This window comes from Phascolarctos cinereus, unplaced genomic scaffold, assembly GCF_003287225.1.
Source record: "Phascolarctos cinereus isolate Bilbo 61053 unplaced genomic scaffold, phaCin_HiC Scaffold_4;HRSCAF=312, whole genome shotgun sequence".
Lineage (NCBI taxonomy): Eukaryota > Metazoa > Chordata > Mammalia > Diprotodontia > Phascolarctidae > Phascolarctos > Phascolarctos cinereus.
Genome location: NW_027555847.1, coordinates 92,906,474 through 92,928,330, shown reverse-complemented (window position 1 = coordinate 92,928,330; position 21,857 = coordinate 92,906,474). Strand labels below are relative to the sequence as shown.

Genomic DNA, 21,857 nt, shown 5'->3' with positions numbered 1-21,857 from the left:
GGCTGGCTGTATCTCCCAGGGGACAGATCACAAGACCCAGCAGACTCAGGGTATAACAACAACACCTCCCCTCTGAAAAAAAAAGGGGGGGCCTATATGGAGCAAGATTTTCCCAGGTTCTCCTCCCTCAAGTCTGGTGGGAAAGATAAGTCCCTGCCTTTAGGGAGCCCTGGGTCTGATGGAGGACACTAGGCAGTAGACAGGGGGATAAGTGGGAAGAAGAGCATCCTGAGACCCCTAAGTAGAAGAGGCCCCTCTGGGCCCCATGGTACCCTGAGGCATCTCCTGGTTCTTCCCCTGCCTTTGAAAGAAAATAGAGACATACTGCAATTGGCCTCAGTCTTAAGCAGAGCTAATCTCAAATGCAAATTTCCTTCATATTCTCAGTCTCCAGCCACCTGTTGGGGATGTTGGGGGCTTTCCTGCCCCCCTCCCTCTAGAGACCCCACTTTTTCTCTAAATGAAAACATAACGGCTACCTGCAGGACTTTTAGGGGCTTTTCCCCCCAATTCAAGTCAACAAACATTAGTAAGTGCCTACTACATGCTTACTTATCTGTCTGATGTCACTGTTTCAGCTCCTAACTACTGAACATAGTTATAGGCAATAAAGAAAAACATGGGGGTTGGGCAGAGAAGGGGTCCAGCTCCCAATTAATTATTCCTTAGTTTTTCTTTAAAAAATAAAAAAGTATTTTTGCTCCCCTGGTCTCACAACCTTAGCAAAGAGAGCTGAAGGGAAAAAAACCAAGCAAACACCATATGTCTTAGAATCACCATTTTAGGGAGAAAAAGGCTTTTAGAGATGTCAGAATTTCAGTCATCCTCTTGTTCAGTCCATACCCCAAAGAAATCTCCACCCTAACACATCAGTGGTCATCGAGATGAGGCAAGATGATGAAGAGAGAAATCTCCCACCTCCTAAGGCAGCCCATGCCCTTCCGGGCAGCTTGAATTATTAGCAGGTTTTTCCTGACATCCTGCCTCTATTTATTTACATCTTTGGAAGTTCCTCCTCACCCAAAGCTCCCAGTTCTGTCCTCTAGTCTCTTTCCCACATGATAGCCTTTCACATACTTGAAGATGGCTTTTTTCCAGGCTAAACCTCCCCAGTCCTTTTAACCAATTCTCATGGGACATGGTCACAAGGTCCTTCACCATCCAGGTTGTCTTCTTCTGGACCCTCCCCACCTTATCAATGTCCTTCTTAAACTGTGGCTCTCAGGGCATACACAAGCACACGCACACACACACACACACACACATACACACACACACACACACACACGAAGTGAGTTGCCCAAGGTCACCTAGATCATAAGTAGCAAAGTCAGGAAGAGAATTCAGCTCTTCTGACCACAAGTCCAGCCCACTTTCCTTTACCTCAGATCTCAAACTGGGGAGCCCTTAGCATAAGGTTCTCCGGGGCAGGGACTGTCTCTCTTTCTATTCATATCTGCATTCCTAGCACTCAGCACGTGCCTGGCACATAGTAAGTGCTTAATAAATGCTAAGTAACCACTGCCTCTGCTACTAAAGGAGAGAAGTCATCCACCAAAGTGAAAGAAAGATAGGGCTCTCGATGCCAATAAGAGTGGGAACAGCTCTGCCTAAAATGGAGATGGCAAAACAGGAAGCTGAAGTGCTGGAAATACCCAGTGAATCGTGGAAATAATCCGATAAATGTTACTGGAGATACGGTTTGAAATGCTATTTATTCAGAGTTTATAAAAATGCAGAATTTTGTTTTACTGGGACCATTTGCTTCCCTGCCTCAGATACTTATTAGCTGTGTAGCCTAGGCAAGTCACTTAACCTCTATGAACCTCAGTTTCCTCATCTGTAAGGTGGGGATAATAATATACAAACTACCTACCTCACAGGCTTTATCAAACAAGACAAAGAATGGAATAAGCTTTGAAAACCTGGAAATGCTATATTAATGTCAGTTATTATCATCTTTACTGTTACCAAGTATAAAAGGAGAGGATTGGGTTAGATGACTGCCAATGTCCTTTATAGGTCTAAACTGGCAATCCCATTGGGGTTCTTAACCTTTTTAGTATCACGGACGCCTGCAGCAAGCTAGGGAAGCTCACGGGTCCCTCCTCAAAATGATATTGCTAAAGGCATAAAAGACATAGGATCTCAAAGGGAACCAATCATATGAAAATACGGTTAACAAAATATTTTTTTAAACTGAGTTCATAGAACCCATGTTAACAACCCCAGCTAGGATGGAGCTGAGGCCTAGACTCATCCTCAGACCCCAGGCAGATCCCGGCCCTTTCTGATTTTGCAATTTCTCCCCCTGAAGAAATGGGCTATCTCCTGACTAAGCTTTCTTTCTTAGGAGGTCTAGGCTCTGGGCTATGTCAGATGGAAAGGGAGAAGAGGAAGGTTCTGATAATAAAGTGCTCTAAGTTAGTGATCCTGGGCAGGGATGCTGCCACCATTCATGAAGAATCCAGGAAAAGTGGGGTCAAGGGTAGTGCTGGCTACAGGGCAGCTTTGAGGGGAAAGTGATTCAGGGCCCTGACCACAGGAAAGAAGTAGCTTTCAACTATCCTGCTAGGACCAGTTCAAGCTGAAGAGCCATTAATCATTGGAAACTGCCCCAGGAAGATTATAAGCAGCGAACAAGGGGCCCAACATGGCAGCTATCTATGTGTGTATACCATGCCAATATGGCACCTATAGGCATGTATACACACATACAGAGCTGCCTACAAAGAAATACTCTCTATAAGGAATGCCTATGTGTCTGCAGGCATCATGGCTTACATGAACTGCATTTTGGAGTCAAGGGAGGGAATTGAACCCAATCCTGCTACTTACTACCTCCATGGCTTGGAACAAGTCCCTCCCCTCCATAATAAGAGGGAAGGACCAGATCAGGAGTTTTTAAACTGGGTCCCCCAAAGAGGCCAGAGAATTTGGGTAAGGAAAAAAAAATTACTTCACTATTTTCACTAAAGTTAGCATTTCTTTCAATCATTTAAGAACAGCTTCTGGACAGGGGTCTTAAGTTTCACCAGGCTGGCACAAGTAAGGCTAAGAATCCCTAACTCTGTACAATCCCTGCAGCAGCACAATTTCACAATTGTCAGACACACAGAGAAGCACATTTTCAAAGACATAAAAACAAACTGTTCAGATACCTGAAACACCAGAACATATGTGGACTCATTCAGAAGAGAGAGTGGACTTGTATTTTGTTCCAGAGGGTAGAACCACAGCTAAAAGTGGAACCTACGGGAGAATGACTTTTTGCTCAGTATTTTTTTTTGCTTTTTGGTAAGGCAGTCAGGGTTAAGTGACTAGGGTCACACAGCTAGTAAGTGTCAAGTGTCTGAGACCATATTGAACTCACACAGGGTCATACAGCTAGTAAGTGTCAAGCGTCTGAGACCAAATTTGAACTCAGGTCCTCCTGACTCCAAGGCCAGAGCTCTATCTACTGCACCACCTAGCTGCCCTCTTTTCTTTCTTTTTTTTTCTTTTTGCTCAGTATTAAGGTCTTTGCTCATAGAAAAGCAACGAGAGCTTCCTCCAACTGGCATGGGCGATCTCATCAGGTGGTAAGCTCTCTGTCACTGGAAGTGTTCAAGAGGAAGCTGACGGTCGTCCCAGCTGAGATGTTTTTATAGGGATTCCTGCACTGGGTAGGAGGTTGCATTAATACTTTGATGCCCTCTGGGCATTTATTATGTAATACTGTTGATCATACTTGCCTGTATATGTGGGGCAGGTATTACTATCCTACCTTTGCCTGTTCCTAAGGTCTCTCTCCACTGAATCCTTACAATTCAATGACACTCAAAACCCAACATACAAATACACACATCCATGAAGACACCGAGTCAAGGGGCCAAATGGAATTATACATACACACACACACACACACACACACACACCCCTGAAGAACAGAGACATACTCTTAAGAATAAGACTATAGGGGGCAGCTGGGTGGCACAGTGGATAGAGCACCGGCCCTGAAGTCAGGAGGACCTGAGTTCAAATACGGCCTCAGAACAAACACTTGACACTTACTAGCTGCGTGACCCTAGGCAAGCCACTTAACCCCAAATGTCTAAAAAACAAAACAAAACAAAACAAAAAAACCCAAAAGAACAAGACTATAACACAGAAACAAAAATGTACAGGTATGTGGACACACACAAAGTCAGAAAGAAACAAACAGGATATCTATATATCTATATCTATATCTATCTATCTATCTATCTATCTATCTATATACACACGGTCATAGGAAAGAACAGAGAGAGAGAGATGTATGTACACACATAAAGATGCCCTGAACCATCAGAAAAACAATGTAGGACAGAGGAAAGCAACACTGGCTTTGGAGTCATGGAACGTGGGTTCAAATCCCAGTCTGCCACATATTAACTATGTAACCTTAACTTCTCTGGGCCTCAGTTTCCTTATTTGTAAAATGAGAAGGCTGCACAAAATGGCCTCTAATGTCACATATAGTTTAAAACATATGATCCTCTATACATACACCATCCTCCCCATACATACAAAAACAAATATTAACCCAGGTATAGGGACAAAGACTCATAAAGAAAAGTGGATATGAGAAAGCATAGAATTTCCTGTCACACCCACAGACCAGACTCTCTCTTTCTCCCAGGCATGACAAAATGCAGCTGTTCCAGTTCAGGTCACGTCCATATGCACACATCCCTCTCCTCCCTCTATGTGTGTGTCTGCTTTTTCTGAATCAATGAGGGAGGGTAGACGAAGAGGGAATCAGTTCCTTTCGATCTCTTTCCCTTGGCAAAGCTCCCCTCCCACCCCTGCTTTATTCCCCCTGTGGCCACCAGTGAACCGGAGATGAACAAGGGAAGTTAGTGGGGAAGTCCCAACCCCCCAGCAAGTGCTGACTTTGCAGCTGTCCTTCTTACATGTAACTGGAATCTCCCTTCTCTCTTTCAAGGAATCTTTCCTCTCTCTTTCAAGGAACCTCCCCTCTCAAATATCCTGCTTTTCCTTTCCAGTCTGGGAAACCATATCAAGGCTAACAGGAACACAGACATGAGTAGGGTGAAGACAGAGAGAGTACAGGGATGTGCACACGGTAAGTACCTAATAAATACTTGTCAAACATAATTTTATTGGACCGAGAAGATTAGGGGTCCTAGCTTCCAGTTGAAGGTTCAACAGGGACTCTCTTCCTACACATAAAAGCCTTTCCCATCTCTGACTTCCTTAGCACTTCCCAACAGCCTGGGAGGTAGACACCTCTGCCTAAAATCTATCTCTCTAGTCTCGAATCTTTTCTCAAGCTCCATTCCTTCCTCTGCCACAGGAACAGTTCCATCTGAATGTTCTAACAACACCCCAGACCAAGACTTTTATCTTTCTCTCTAAAGCTGTACTCCTCCTTGATTTGACCATCTGTTTGTGGTACCTCCATTCACTCAACTTTCCATGACTCAGTTTCTTCAACTGTAAAATGGAGATAATAATAAAGCACCTGCCTTGCAGGGCGGTCAGGATCGAATGAGATAATATTCATAAAGCACTAGGCAAAATGCCCAGCATATAGTTGGTGCCATATAAACGCTTATTCTCTTCTGCTTGCCCTAAGATGTTAGTGATGCCTCCCAGCTGAGTCACCTGCAAATGTGGTAAGCTTGCTATCTCTGTCTTTATTCAAGACATCAATAAAAATGGTAAAGAAAAGATTCATTGTTCAGGTGTGTTGGACGAGACAATCCCTGTGGTCTCTTCTCACTCTACGATCCTGTGATTCTTCCCTCTACCTCACCTTTCACATTCAGTCAGTTTGCAAGTCCTCACCTCTGCAACTGCTCTCACCCCGATTCCCACTGAAGCCACCTTCATTAAGACCTTCATTAACATCGGTCTAGAATAGTTTATCGGTCTCCTAATTGGTCTCATTACCTCTCTCCCTCTCTAATCCACTCCTCTCACACTGTCAAATTACTTTTTTATACATAGCTCTGAACCATGGAACACTTTTGCTGCAAAATCTCCAGTGGTTCTACACGACTTAAGGAAAATACAAACTACTTTGCCTGGCATTCAAGGTCCTCTACTGTCTGGGGTCACCCTAACTTTCCAATGTTAGTTTATTTTATTTATCCCATACAATCTATGCTCCACCCAATTATAGGGACAAAGTCTGATTTAAAAGAGGAACTAAAACATTAAAAAAAAATCTTTAAAAAAATACTAGAGATTTAAATGGAGGAAAACATACACCTATCACAATTTTAAATATAAACGGATTAAAGAATCCCCTCCCAAAAAAGGAAAAAAGAGAGTAGCAGAAAGATTAAGAAAACAAAACAACCCCGTAATCTGTTGTTTATTAGAAACACTCAAAAAAAAAGCAAAGATAAAAACAAAGATAAAACAGAAAGAGAGACTGGAACAAAATTTACTGTGCATCAGAGAAATATAAAAGGGGCAGGAGCTGCAATCATGCTATCTCTGCCTGGCTTTTCAAACCCTTCATAGACTGGTCTACTCTTACCTCTCCAGTGTTCTTACACCTTAGACACTTCCACGCACTCTTGTGATCTAGGGACACTGGCTTCCTTGCTGTTCACTGCCTAATTCACTCCATCACTCAGCTCTAGGGGTTTTTACTGGCTACCCTCCATGCCTAGAACTCTATCCCCCTCAGCTCCATTGCTGGCTTCCTTAACTTGCATCCCAGCTAGGTGGTGCAGTGAATAGAGCACTGGCCCTGAGGTCAGAAGGACCTGAGTTCAAATCTAGCCTCAGATCAAACACTTGACACTAGCTGTGTGACCCTGGGCAAGTCACTTAACCCCAACTGCCTAAGGAAAAAAAAGAAAAAAGAAGTCTTTCCTGATCCCCCTTAATGCTAATGGCTCCCCTCTAAGATCATCTCCAATTTATCCTTATTTGCACATGTCAAATATTTGTGCATATTTTAGAAATCTCTTGTGTGTAGGTAGTTCTCTGCATTTTGTCTCTCCCATTAGACTGTGAGTTCCACAGGAACAGGGGCCTGTTTTTGCCTTTCTTTGCGTTCCCAGGACTACTACCCCTGTAATATAGTAGGAGCTTAATAAATATTTGTTGACTATCAAATGAAGCAAAAATAAAAATTCATAACATACAGAAAGATAAATAAGGAATTAACATTATTCTTAGAGGAACCAGAAAACAAATCAATTTGAATATTAAACTCATATGCACCAAATGGCATAGCATGTAAAGCTATAAAGGAAAAATTAACTAAACTGCAAAAAGACAGATTGGGGGCAGTTAGGTGGTGCAGTAGACAGAGCTCCAGCCCTGGAGTCAGGAGGACCTGAGTTCAAATCTGAACTCAAGACACGTGATACTCACTAGCTCTATGACCCTGGGCAAGACACTTAATCCCAACTGCCTCGCCGAAATAAATAAATAAATAAATAAATAAATAAATAAACAAACAAATAAATAAATAAATGAGGCACAGACAGTAAGACAGAAACAGTAGGAGACTTCAATGTTCCTCTCTTTCTGAGTTGAACACAACTTAACAGGAAGATAAACAAAAGGAAAAATGTCATTGGGGGGAGGGAGAGGGTTACAGAGGAGATTTTATTGGAATATAAGGAAAAACTTTCAAACACAGAGCTCTGCAAATGTCAATGAAAGTGCCTTGAGAAGCAGTTTACTGTCACTGGAAGCCTCCAAATAGAGACCAGATGACCATTTGTCATGGATGTCATTTGCATCATGAGGTCTGCGACCTTGCTGTTGTCCCTGATTCCTCATTTGCACTCATCCCACGCAGCTAATCTGTTGCCAAATTTTATCATTTCTCTCTCTACATCTCTCATCTATGCCCCCTTCTCTCCACATCCTGGTTAAGGGCCTCATCACCTCTTGCAGGGACTACTCTACTACAACAGTCTTCCAACTGGTCTCGTGCCTCATGCCTCTCCCTGCTCCAATCCATCCTCCACACAGCTGCCAATGCAATTTTCCTGATGGATAGGTCTGACCATGCTGTCCTCCCCCAATACACTAGTGGTCCCCTCTGGCCTCTAGGATCAAATATAAACTCCTCCATTCAGCATTTAAAGCCTTTCACAAGCCAGTCCCAAACTCTCTGGCCTTATCATATATTACTTCCCTTTATACACTCTGTGCTCAAGTCAAAATGACTAGCCTTCTTGCTATTCTTTACACGATACTCATCTCTCACCTCCATGCCTTTGCACTGGCTGTCCCTCACGCCTAGAAGACACTTACTCTTCCCCTCCACTTCACAGAATCCTAGACTTCCCTTAAAACTCAAGCTAAATACCACCTTCTATGTCTACCCTTTTCTGATCCCCCAGTTGCCTCTTCCTGTCCCCCAAATCTTGTATTAATTTTGCATGGACTTGTATGTGTGCATGTGGTCTCCCCCAACTGAGTATAAGCTCTCTGAGGGCAGCAACTGTTTCACTACTCCTTTCACATGACCAGCACCTGGCTCACAGTAGGCATTTAACAGATGCTTGTTGATTGGCTGACTCAGGTAGAAGTTGGAATGAAAGACATCCAGCCATTTCCCCTCTCTAGGTCTCAATTTCCTCACCTGTAAAATGGGGCTAATACTGCTCACACTACCTAGCTCACAGGGTTGTTGGGAGGAAAACCCTTTGTAAAGTACTTGAAGCATTTTATAAAGTGTGAGGGCAGTGACCTCTGAGTGCCCTTCCAAGTCTGAGATTCTATAATTCTATGACCTGGGTTCCAAAGACAGTTCTGGCTCTTATCTGCCATGACTTGACCACGGACATGTAACTTCCTCTTCGCCAGCTTCCTCAATGGCAAAATGGGGAATATCACACTTCAACTTCCTGTCTCACAGGGAGGACAGGAGGAAAAGCACACTGTAAACCTCCCAATGCCACAGAAAGTTCAGTTATTAATGCAATTTACATACACACACATTTTATTCCCCCCCACCCCATTGCATGTTAAAACAATTTTTAAACATTTGGGCTTTTTTAAAAAAAAGTTTTGAGTTCCAAATTCTGTCCCTCCCTCCCTTCTTCCCTTCTCCCTCCCAGAGATGGTAAGCAATCAGATATAGGTTATACATGTATAATCATGTAAAACATTTCCATTATCAGTGCAATTATTCCTACAGATTAAGATGATTGTATGACCACAGTATTGCAAGGGGCAAAAGTACCAGATTTGGAGTCAAGGGACTCGAGTTCAAATCCTGACTCTGCCACTTCCTATCTATAGGAAATCCCTTGGCAAATCACTTCCCCTTCCTAACTAGCTGTGTCACCTTGGGCAAGTCACTTAACCTCTGCCTCAGTTTCCTCAAATGTAAAGTGAGATAATAATAGCACCTACCTCCCAGGGCTGTTGTGCAGATTGAATGAGATGACATTTTCACACACACACACACACACACACACACACACACACACACACACACACACACACGCACAGCCTGAGTTTCTGGGTCTTAGTTTCCTCCTCTGTAAAATGAGGGGGTTAGACTCAAGGGTCTCGAGTAGTTCCAGTTTCAAAGCCCATAACCTTATTAAATGACCAACTGACTGCTGAATGACTGACTAAATGAGTAACTGAAAGGATAAACAGAAGGGAGAAGGAGAATGGAACAAGCATTCATTAAGGGACCATTATGCATGATAATGTATAATAATATACGTGTAGCACCATTGTGCTAAGCAGTTTGCAAATATTACCGCATTTGATCTTCACAACAGCCCTGGGAAGTAGGTTACTATTGTTATTCCCATTTTACCGTCAAAGAAATTGAGACAGACAGAAGTTAAGTGACTTGCCCAAGGTCACAGCTTATAAGTGATTCAGGCCACATTTGAACTTGGGTCTTCCCGACTTTGGACTTAAGAGAGCTAGCTACTGCACCACTAGATGCCTTCTCACCAGCAGAGGAGACTAGGAAAACAGCGCTGGACTCACCTTGAAAGAAAGTGCTGAAGTCCTTTGGCAGAGCTGCTGGAGCAAACTTGTACTTGCTTTTCTCCTTGGGGCTCACGACTTCACTAAAGAAAGGGAGGAAGGAAGAAGCCCCTGAGGCTGGGAGTTGGGAGAAGGGGAGAGGGCAGAGAAGGTGCTGAGGGCTCCTCAGAACACTGCCTGCCTGCCCGGCACCCCTGATTTCCTGTACCTTTGGTCTGTCCTCAAATATCTGCGCCCCACCACCACCCAGGAGGGCCACAGAACTAAATGCCCAGGCAGGTCCTCCAGCCAGACTCTCTTCCAAGGGCCAGTGATTACTCCTCCTTGGAAAACCCCCCTAAGAAACCGTCAACTCCAGGAGACCCACTGAAATCTGAAGGGGTAGGGGTGATGACTGAGTACTGACCCTCCAGAACACGGCTTAACGTCTCACTTTACAACAAATAGCTATCACACCTTCTCTACTCCTACCCTCAGAAAAAGAGAGAAAAGTCCTCACAAAGGCATAAGTGCCACATATCCTATCCTTACTCATGATCTGTAACTCCCCAAGGCCACACCCTGGAAGTAAAACTCCTCACCCCGGGATTCAAGGCTTCCAGTAACCTCCCTCCATGTGTATATTCTACTTTCATCAGACTGGTGAACTCCTTGCCTCACTGTTCACTAACCATACCATGCTTATTTTCCACATCAGACCTTGGCTGACACCATTCCACTTGCCCAGAAGGCCTTCCTTTCCAACCAGGCAGTAAGTCAGCAAGTCATCTAATCAACACCTCTTAAGTGCTTACTGTGCGCACTGCACTGCCTTAGTTCTAAGGTGGTTACCAAGGTCTTCCTTCCTGCCCCTCTAAGATGATTGCAACAGTATCCCATGTCTTCTTCCTCTCACAAACTAAACTAAACCACCGCCAGTCTAACCCACTTGATCTCAAGTCGGCTTGGTGGAATCTTCCTGGAATTTGCTCAAACATCTGTGGGCTCCCAGGCAAAGCTAAAGTTCAATCCATATACCCTATACTCCGGCCAAACTAAACTTTCTCCCAAACATGCAACCTCTGTGCTTTCTTGCCCAGGCTGTTTTGTGTCCAAAATGTCTTCCCTCCCCACTTTCACCTGCCACATTTCTAGAGAGATTCTAAAGCCTATCTCAGAAGACACCCTTCTCCAGGAAGCCTGCTCAATCATTCCCCAGCCTATCACAGCATTCCCCTTCAGACCTCAAATAAGGCTTTGCTGCTCTCTCAATATTAACTAACTTATCCTGTAATAATCGCATGTGATGGTTATCCGTGTTGTTTGTGTCTTATCCCCTCTGTGATCTCCATGGAAGCAGGGACTGTGTCTCAGCTAAACTTTGTGCTTCCCCCAGTGCTGAGCAATATTTGGTATGTAGCAGGTACCTAATAAATGTTTTGTTTTGCTTTAACAATTGAGTGGATGATACTTAATATCTACGTGACCTGGAGTAAGTCACAGTAACCACTCTGGGCCCATGCATAAAATAAGGGGGTTAGATTAGAGGTCCCCTAAGGTCCTTCCTTGTTCTAGAGCCTATGAATGAACAGATCGAAGAATCTCAGCATGGGGAAGAACCTCAGAGGCCTTCCAGTTCACCCCACACACCTGACCAAGAATATCCTCTAAATATGGTAAGGCACATGGTCCCCGTCCTCATGTAGCTTAAGGCCTTAGTCAAATCCCACCCCTTCCTCTAGAGAAAGGGCCTCCCCCATCTGACTCAGGCCACAGTGACCCTCCCTTCTCTGAGTTCTTTTAGGACTTGGTGGGTGTCTCTAGTCCCTCTTTAGCCAGTATCCGGTTATCATTGGTTTTCTCTACCTGTCCAGTGTCCCCAGGCAGAGCTGGTATTCCCTGAAGACTAAGATACTGTGTTCTCCTTGTATCTCATCAACCTTCCACCCCACCTCCCCCCAAGGGCCCAGTACTGTGCTGGGCACAAGATGGAATTAGGTGGGATTGGGAGGGTTGATTTTTTTTTTTTGCTTTCTCATTGGCATAATCACAGTTCTTTGGCCCTATCCCCCCCTACCCGCCCCCCCCCCACATATATACTGTGAGTCCCTCCATGGCCTTCCCACCCTGCCCGGTCAGTCTCACCCACTCAGCTGCCGTCTCCAGGTCTGATAGGGATCGAAAAGGCACTCCAGAAGATGGAGGGCATGAAGGGCCACACTTTCCAGCTGAGACCTGCAGGGTCTGTCAGGGGCCGGGGCACCTCTCTTTAGCTGGAAATGGAAGAGAGAGGGAAGGGAGGATTAGGAAGTCAAAGAGGGAATCAGGAGAGCAACAGAGTCCCACTGAACTGAACCACGCAAGGTCACCAAGCAGCCTTGGGGTGCTGTACTCTCTATAAGGCTGGTCTTCACAAATGGACTGGGAGCTCCCACTGCTCCCCTGCACAGCTCAGCACCGGGCTGAGCACAGGGATCGTGAAACCAGCACTAGCTGTGGTTTTCAGGCCCCAGCACATTTAGGAACTTTCAGAGACACACACGTACAACATCCATAATCATGCAATGGCATATTTTTGGGGACAAGATCTGTGATTTAATCAGTATGAGGAATTTCCAGAGAGAGGACACTCTCTACCAATGCAGATGTTTAATGATTTACAACCACTACCAACACTCAAGCACATATACTTTTTTTTTTAAGTAAATCAAGGTTAAGTGACTTGCCTAGGGTCACTCAACTGGCAAGTGTCTGAGGTCAAACTTAAACTCAGGTCCTCCTAACTCCAGGGCCAGTGCTCCATCCAGTCGGTGCTCACTGCCCCCATATACATTCTTTTTTTTTTTAGGCAATTAGGGTTAAGTGACTTGCCCAGGGTCACACAGCTAGTAAGTGCCAAGTGTTTGGTCTGAGGCCAGATTTGAACTCAGGTCCTCCTGACTTCAGGGCTGGTGCTCCATCCACTGCACCACCTAGCTGCCCCCCTTATATACATTCTTAAAGGCACACACTCACAACCAAGCAGCTATGATACCCTGAGTGGTCCCCTCAGCTGTGTTTGCCCTCCTGAATAGCGAGGGCTCTAGGTTTGGAAAAGGTCCAGTCTCAAGGACTCCCCACTCCTCTTAATGAACACCAGGCCAGTAGAGAGAAGACACCTACAAAGAGCCGGCAGAAGCTGATCATCTGAAGTCCCACAGCACAGGGAAGGGCCCTCCCGGCTCCCAGCCCCAGCCTCTCCCCAGAAGGCCTCACCTCTGCGCTGCAGGCCCCCAGCATCATCATCACCGGGGGAATGAAGATGGGAGTGTTCTCTGCCTGGACGTTCTCTAGGTTCCTGCAAAGACAGAGGAAAGGGGAGATGATCAGAATTCTAAGGGGAGGCCTGTGAACATCCTGAGTGCTCTCCCAGGTTTGAAGTACACACACTGACACAGGGATGGCCTGCCCTTGAAAATGAGCATGTAGTTGGGTCCACGAGGATAAAAACAACAGACAAACCCATCGGGACTTTTACACACAGGTACAAAGAAACATCTGAACACAGAAACGCATATACACACACAAAAGGACACAGAGGAAAAAATGGACATGACATGGTGATGACACAAAACCAGCTTGGCCCCCCCACACACAAATACACGCAGAGGGACATAAAGACATACACAATCCCTCTGGTAGCCTCTGTATAGAGTCCCTCTCATCTTCCAGAGTGACAGGGGAGACAGGCATAAGGGAAAAGAGAGGAGGCGAGGCACAGGCAGAAATGGAGAGGAAAGAGGCTACTTAGGGCAGTCCTCCCTCGCCTCATCTCCTAACCTGGGTTATTAGGAGAGGTAGGATGTGAAGGGGACAGACACCGAGAGCTGACCAGCCTTGGCCCACTTGGCATACCAAGGACAAGAATGCAATAGGGGCTTCAGTCTGCTCTGGCCCAGAGAAGCCATGTGGAACAGTGAAACAACCCCTGAATTGGGAGTCAAGGAGACCTGGTTCACATCCCAGCTCTGCCACTGACCAGCTGCGTGACCTAAGGCAAACCACTTCATGTCTGGACCTTAGTTTTCTCCTCCAGAGAGCAGAGACAATAGTCCTTATAAGACCGATTTTAAACAGGATATCCAAACTGTTGTCAAATCTTGTCACCTCTCCACTTTTACAACACGTCTAGCACACATCCTCTTTTCTCTGTAGATACAGCCACAACACTAACTCGGGCTCTCAGCACCTCTGCCCCTGGACTATGGCAGAACTCCCTCGCTCAAGTATCTCCTCTCCAATCCAGCCTCCATTCACTCAGCCATCAAGGTTGACCACGGTCCCCTTTCTGCCTGCTCACTGAGTTCCAGGGGTGTCTCTGTTACCTCCAAATAGAAAGTCCCCTGGCATTCAGAGATTCTCATAACCTGGGTCCTTCCTACCTTACCAGTCTTTCTACACTTTACTCCCTGTATGCACTCAACAATTCCACAATCCAGCAACACGGGTTGTTTTGTCTTTCTTTGCATCCCCAGAGCTTAGTACAGTATCTAGAACAGAATAAGAACTTAATAAATACTTGCTGACTAACTCAAGAAAGTGCTCTGTAAACTATAACGTGCTAGAAAAGTGGGAACGGTCCTAACTGTCACCTTCTCACCAAGTCCCAGGGATGACGGAGGGCCTCATTTTGTTCCCCATCCTTGATCCCCCTCTGTCTCACCGAAGACCTTTGTAGGGTCCACAGCCCCACCTTTTCAGGCTTGGCTGATAGCACCCAGGCTAGGCTCTGCTTGGGGTCTATGTTGTATTAAGCATGTTCTATGCAATGTTGTATTGTGGGCATGCATGTGTCTTCATATGTGCAGGCAGACACACATACATACCCACACAACAGGCTCTGCTCATAAATGTTTATTGAACTGAACTGTACTGGAAGGACCCCAAGGTACTAGGAAGGAAAGGTTCTGATGCAAGAAGCAGCCAACACTAGGGGTGAAGTGAGAAGATGAGCCCCCCACTCAAGGAACAGAAAAGAAAAAACCAAAGAGGTGACCTTTCCACCCCAGAATCTCAGAATGTTTGAGCTGGAAAAAGCCTTAGAGATCATCACATCCAACCTCTTCTCCCACTTTAGATAAGGAAACTGAGGCTCAGGTTGAGGAATGGCTTAGCCACGGTCAAACAGCAGACATAATGAAACTTCAAAGAATGTCAGAACTAGATGGCATACAAAGTTAGGGCCTGAAGTGGTTCTTGAGGCCATCTAGTTTAATTGGACAAATATCTCTATGTTAAAGAAAGGAAAACAAAGTCTCCAACATGGCACCCCTGCCCTGGCATCTCTCTCTTCCTTCTATCCCAACACCCAGGTGTGCCTACCTGCAGATAATGATGAAGAACTTGAGGAGAAGCAGGGCTTGAGTCAGGTTGGCCTCCCCCAGGCACTCGGCACATAGCCCCAGCTGCTGCCCCAGGACCTGCAGCACGTTCTGGGGCAGGCGGGGAATCTCTGACGTAGCCTCTTCTGGCCTGGGGTGGAAAAAAGGGATCACTCACAGAGAACTTCGCTGTCTCCTTCCAATCTCCATCCCCAGGGTCTCTACTAACAAGGGCAAACCCACCTGCCCCACCTGAAGTCACCCTCCTCTCTACCCCAGCTGGTTAGTCTCTCTGTTAGAGCCTCTCCCCAGGGGAACAGGAGCTGAAGGAAGGCCCTGAGAGGATGTAGAGCAGTAATGATACTAGTAACAATAATAGTAATACTAAATAAAACCTAGCATTTCTATAGTGCTTACTATAGTGCCAGGTACTATGCTAAATCCTTTTACCTCATTTGATCCTCACAGCAAACCTGAATGATAGGTGCTGTTATTATCCTTATTTTTTTACAGTAGAGTTAATTGTGGCTAATAGAGATTAAGTGACTTGCCTACTAGGGTTACACATCTAGTAAGTGTCTGAAGCTGGATTTGAACTCAGGTCTTCCTGACTCCTGGCTCAGCACTCTAAACACTATATCACCTAGTTGTCTAGAAAGGTAGAAGGTTCTCCTCTAATCTTTTCCCCTTAATACAAGTTAGCTGTTGACTTGGAAGGCAGAGAGAAAACAAAACCCCAGGGGAGGACAGCCAAGGTTGGGTAGCATGGCGGAGAACATGGCGGGGTGGGAAAGGTCAGGAAGGTCAAGTCTTAGCTGGGGGAACACGCTTTTGTGTGTGTTTCTGTTTATACTGCTTCCATATGTTTGTGGGAATCTCCCGCAGCTCATCACTCTACCCAGTCACTCCCAGCCACACTTAGGTGGAACCTGGATTGGGGATAGGTGCAGGGACGGGTCCATGCCCTGGGCCCCTTATTCCCCTTGATTCCCCCCACCCTTCACCTTCGAGGCTCCAGAGAATGCACCGCAATGACCTTCTCAAAGCTGGTGACGAATGCTTCCAGCCACTGGTGCAGGTAGCTCAGGTCTTTCTGCAAGAAACACAAGGCCCAGGACTTGGTGAGGTTTCTGTTGGAGGGCAAAATACAGGCACCAGATGCCCCAGGCTCTCCTATTGACCAGGCCTGTTCATGGTATAGTAGTAGCAAGAGCACCAAATTTAGGGTAAAAAACACCTGGGTTCAAATCCTAACAGTCACTAACTAGCTAAGGGACCACGGGAATGAACACTGCCTCAGTGTCCTCACCTGTAAAATGAGGCAAAAAATGCTACTTTATATAATATAGGAATATTGTGGGGAAAGAAAAAAAAAGAAATGGGGATTTAATTTTTGAGGCAATAAGGGCTAAGTGACTTGCCCAGGGTCACATAGCTAGTAAGTGTTTGAACTCTGGTTCTCCTGACTCCAGGGCTACCATACTGCCCACTGAGCCACCTAGCTGTCCATGATTATTTTTTTAAAGTCATTATTATTATTATTACTATTGTAAAAGCACATCAGAAATGGGAGATACATCAGATTTGGCTTCAGGAGGGAATAACAGACACTCAACTGGGTATGGAAATTAATCTTACCCTACAGGAAAATAGGGAAGAAGGGAATACTAGTAGGGGGAATAAAAGAAAGGAGGGAAGATTGGAGGAGGGGGTAATCAGAAGCAAACACTTTTGATAAGGGACAAAGTCAAAGGAGAGAATAGAATAAACAAGGGGTGGGATAGGATGGAGGGAAATATAGCTAGTCTTTCACAGCATGATTATTATGGAAGTGTTTTGCATGACTACACATGCATAACCTATATAGAATTGCTTGCCTTCTCAATGAGGGTGGGTGGGGAGGGAGGAAGGGAGAAAATTTGGAACTCAAAGTTTTAAAAATGAATGTTAAAAATTGTTTTTACATGCAACTGGGAAATAAGATACACAGGCAATGGGGTATAGAAATCTATCTTACCCTACAGGAAAATAGAAGGGGAAGGGTATGGGGGGGTGATAGAAGGGAGGGCAGATTGGGGGAAGGGGTAATCGGAATGCACCCACAGATGGGAATGTATGCCATCATGGGATGGGGGGAAGGGAGAGATTGGGAGAAAATTTGGAACTCAAAATCTTGTGGAAGTGAATGTGGAAAACTAAAAATAAATTAACTAATTAATAATTAAAAAAGTAATGGGAAATACTCTTAATATTGTATTTATATGTGTAAATATTGTGTCCCCTAATAGAATGTAAGCTCCTTGAAGGCAGAGATTGAATTGTTTAGACAGAGGAGGAGTCCTCTATATCCAAGTAAGGTGAGGTTTCACCTGCCCCCTAGGGACTTTTGTCTTCTACCTGTCCAGGTGCCATAGTTTTCAGCTTCAAGTTAATCTCAGTCCCAGGTCCTCCTCCACCACTCCCTAATTCATCTTGCATACAGTACCAGTCTGTTCTTCTTAAAGCAAGGCTCTGATTCCTCCCCTGCTCAAACACCTTCAGTGATTCCCTATGGCCTATGGGATAAAGTTCTGCCTCCTTATCCAGGCATTTAAGACCTTTGCAGGGGTGGGGAATCTGGGGCCTCAAGGCCACATGTGACCTTCTAGGTCCTCAAGCATAGCCCCTGGACTGAATCCAAACTTCACAGAACAAATCCCCTTAATAAATGGACCCCAGACCCCAAGTCTCCATGCAGGAGTCCAGATGTTCAGGGTCAGTATGGGGTAAGTGTTGGACCAGAATAGAGATCTCAAAGTCACAGGGTGGAGGTACATGGCAGTGTACCCACTGCTGGGTATATGCCTACTTCTAGACTCCCCTCCCCCCACAACAATAATCATTCCATTTCCACAGTATTCCAAAATTTACTATGCATAATTCTCCCAACAACCTTGTTAAGGTAAGTAGTGTGAGGATTGTTAGCTCCATTTATAGAGGACAATACTGGGCCTTAGAAAGGTTAATTGACCTGCCCAGAATCTCAAATCTAGGAAGTATCAGAGCTGAAATTTGAAACCAGGTGTCCTAACTTAAGACCACCACTCTCTTTCCATTACACCAGAGATATCAAAAACACTACCCCAAATGTGAACCAGATTAAAATGTAACTGGGAAATATTTAACAAAATAAATAAAAATAATAAAATATAGATAACATTACATTTTAAAACTGAGATCCTTTTGTTCCAATTAATACCACATTAAAATGTAACTGGGAAATATTCAAGAAAATAAATAAAATTATAACAAAACATAGATAACATTACATTTTAAAACCAGCCCACAAAGATCCTTTTTTGTACCAATGAATGGCTCTTGTTTCTATTTGAATTTGACACCACTGCACTTGTCTCCAAATCCTATCAAATCCCTCAGTGCCCAGCCCAGACTCTCTCTGCTCCAGGAAGCATTCCCCAGCCATGTCAGCCAAGAACTCTACTCCTTAGGGCCTGTAACACCTCTTCTGGCACAGACCACACATCTCTCTAACACTTTACGGTTTACTAAAAGCTCCCCCTTTGTCTACATCATTATGCTTGATCCTTACTACCCCAAGAGGTGGAAAATGCAAGACAGTTATCTCCCCATTTTACAGATGAGGAAGGGAAGTTATTTGCCCAAGGTCACAAAGCTAGCAAGTGGCAGAGAGAGAGAGACTCCAAGCAAGATTTCCTGATTCCAGATTCCATTCCAGGGCCCATTCTCAACAGTTTTATGCCATATGTTATCTTTGCATATGTGGGAGTCTGGAAACAGTGCAATGCCTAACCAGGCTAGGAACTCCGTCTCAATACATCTCTCCCTCAGCATCCTCCAAAGAGAAGTCCAAAGCAGAGCCATGCAGGGATCTAGGAGTCCAGATGTTCAGAGTCAGCGGGGTAAGTATTGGACCAGAACAGAGATCTCAAAGTCACAAAGTAGTTGAGGGCATCCATATAGACAGATTATTTAGAATGAATGAATAAAGAGAGCTACCTCTTTTTTTTGTGTGTGTGTGTGTGTGAGGCAGTCGAGGTTAAGTGACTTGCCCAGGGTCACACGGCTAGTGAGGATCATGTGTCTGAGGCCAGATTTGAACTTAGGTCCTCCTGAATGCAGGGTTTTGCTTTATCCACTGTGCCACCTAGCTGCCCATGAACGAATGAATGAATGAATGAATGAATGAATACATGTAGATCAATGAAGAGCAGCTCTACCCAGCCACATGACCCCAAATGTGGCTCTTCATAGTCACTCAAGGCTCCACCTATGTGTTAATGACAAAGCCCCAAGGCAGAATGAATAAACATAGGGGGCAGGGGTGGCATAGCTGCTAAGAGGGATACCTCTACTGGGCAGAGGCTCAGTAAGGGTGAAAGGAGTTAGGAAGGATGGGCCCTGAGACAGAAAGGACCAGGAACTGCTGCTGGGGTACATCCCATGGCCAAAGCTGGACCAATTCCTGTGATCCACTGTGGCAACAGAGCTGGAGGAGTGGTCTCTTTGAGAAGGAAGAAGTGCAAATCCATTGACAAAGGAAGAGAGAACACAAGTGTGGGTGAGAACGTGAGGTTCTGAGCGAGATAGGCTGGTGAAGGTAAGTATGGATATGTCCTGTTTACCCACCCCTTCACCTTGTGCATACATTTCTGCATTTGCCTGCATGTGAAGAAGCACCTGCCAGGAAACAGAAAGGGTTTGAATCTTGGTTGCCCCACTAACTACCAGCTGGGGAACCCCCAACCCCCAGCCTCATTTTCCTTACCCATAAAAAAGTATAATAATAATAATAATACTTTTACTCCTTACATTATAGGGTACCTAAAGAACCTGGTGTAGTGGAAAGAACATCTGTTTGGGAGTCAGAGGACCTGGGTGTGAATCTGCTTTGTCACTTTCCAGCAGAGTGGTCTTACATGAGTCACTTTTTATTTCCTATGAGACTTAGTTTCCTCATCTATAAAAAGACAGGATTGGACCATCTAGATCAGGACTTCTTAATCTAGTTTGTGTCCTGGACCCCTTGGGCAGTGTCTAGCGAAGGCTATCAAAAGCCCCTTTTCAGAAGCATGTTTTTAAATGCATAAGATAAAATCCCCAGGATTACAAAGAAGATCAATTAGATTGAAATAGCCATTAAAATATGAGAAAATCAAATTCACCAATCCCAGGTTAAGAACCCTCGCTCAAGCCCAGCATGACTCAAAGTTTTGTGTCTCAAGACCCCTTCATAGTCTTTAAAATTATTGATGGTCCCCTCTGCAAAGAATTTTTGTTTTTGTGGATTATATCTATTGATATTTACATGTTGGGCCCCTGAAAGGGCCTCAGGGACCCCTGGGGGTCCCAGGACCACACTTTGAAAACCAATGATCGAGATGTACTCTGAGACTATGATCCTAAGCTCCACTCATAAACTCTGGAGTGCTACATACAGGAAGGTCAACTCTGAGGGTGATGCTGAATTTCTCCATGCATGTATGCAGACACACAGCAATATGTGGAGATCATATATATAAGTATGTGTGCACAGTCTGTCGACACAGATGCCCCCATGAGCCCGTGCCAGGGCGTGTGCCTGTAGTTGTGGCATCTTGCGTTTACAGCTTATGGGCTCCCCTTGCACAACTCAGGCTCTGCTCTGCTTTGCTATTGGGAAGGAGCAGGTGGTATGAGTGCTTCCTCTCTCCTGGCTTCAGTTTCCTCCTCTGTAAAGGGAGGGGTTGGACTCAGTAGTCCCTAAGTCCCCTTCACCCTCTGAAACCCTACGATCCCTATGAAATGGAACACATACTTATGTAGCCCACAGGCAATAACTTCCACTGTGATACCTGGAGATGTTCAGATAAATGCATCCATCCAGAGAGCATAGTCACAGAGACACACACAATGACATTCACGGGTACAAACAGACAGCCATACAGACACAGATCTTGCAGGTAGGTACCCTCAAAGAGATTCACTCAAACACACAGATGTACACAGAAACGTCTGCACAGACACAGACATAGACGCAGGTTCTCGTGCATGGACATACACACCCAAAGTATACACTGAAGATACAACGGGTCCCCCTATCTCCTTCCTCGCCCCATGGCAGCGTCCACTCCCCCTTTTTAATTTCGCCAGGCAGTTCACACATTGACAGAGTCCAAGCCAGTGGTTGTTGGCTGAATGATACTCAGAGATCCAGGACTGCCAGAACCATATGCTCTACCTGAACCCCTAACCTCCTTCCTACCCACCTGCATGAAGACTCCTAGAGCCCATCCCCTTCTGCTGACCTGAGAAACCTCTGCCCACCAAGCCATCCCTATCTCTGCCGCTGTCCCCAGAGTTACCTGGACCCCCATCCCCCAGGCCGGCTCCATGGAGTGGGGTAGGTACCAGTGGCTCTGAGAAGTGTCCATGAGGCAGAGGCTGAGCACTGGGGTAGGAGCCAGAAAGGGAGGGTGAGAAGAATGGGAGAGTGGGGTACTGGCTCTGAGAGGAGATCAAGTCTTGTGCAAAGGGGAAGCA

The 21,857-nt window shown here is 45.3% G+C and overlaps 1 protein-coding gene across 1 annotated transcript in view; it reads right to left on the bottom strand.

The window, feature by feature from the left end:
• The window catches only part of NBEAL2 (neurobeachin like 2), a 102,023-nt gene extending 80,166 nt beyond the window's left edge, over nt 1-21,857 (bottom strand). The window contains 6 exon segments of the mRNA XM_078152446.1: nt 9,979-10,061; nt 12,103-12,230; nt 13,213-13,294; nt 15,319-15,468; nt 16,322-16,410; nt 21,680-21,857. Coding sequence (XP_078008572.1) covers nt 9,979-10,061; nt 12,103-12,230; nt 13,213-13,294; nt 15,319-15,468; nt 16,322-16,410; nt 21,680-21,748 — 601 coding nt within the window. The 5' untranslated portion in view covers nt 21,749-21,857.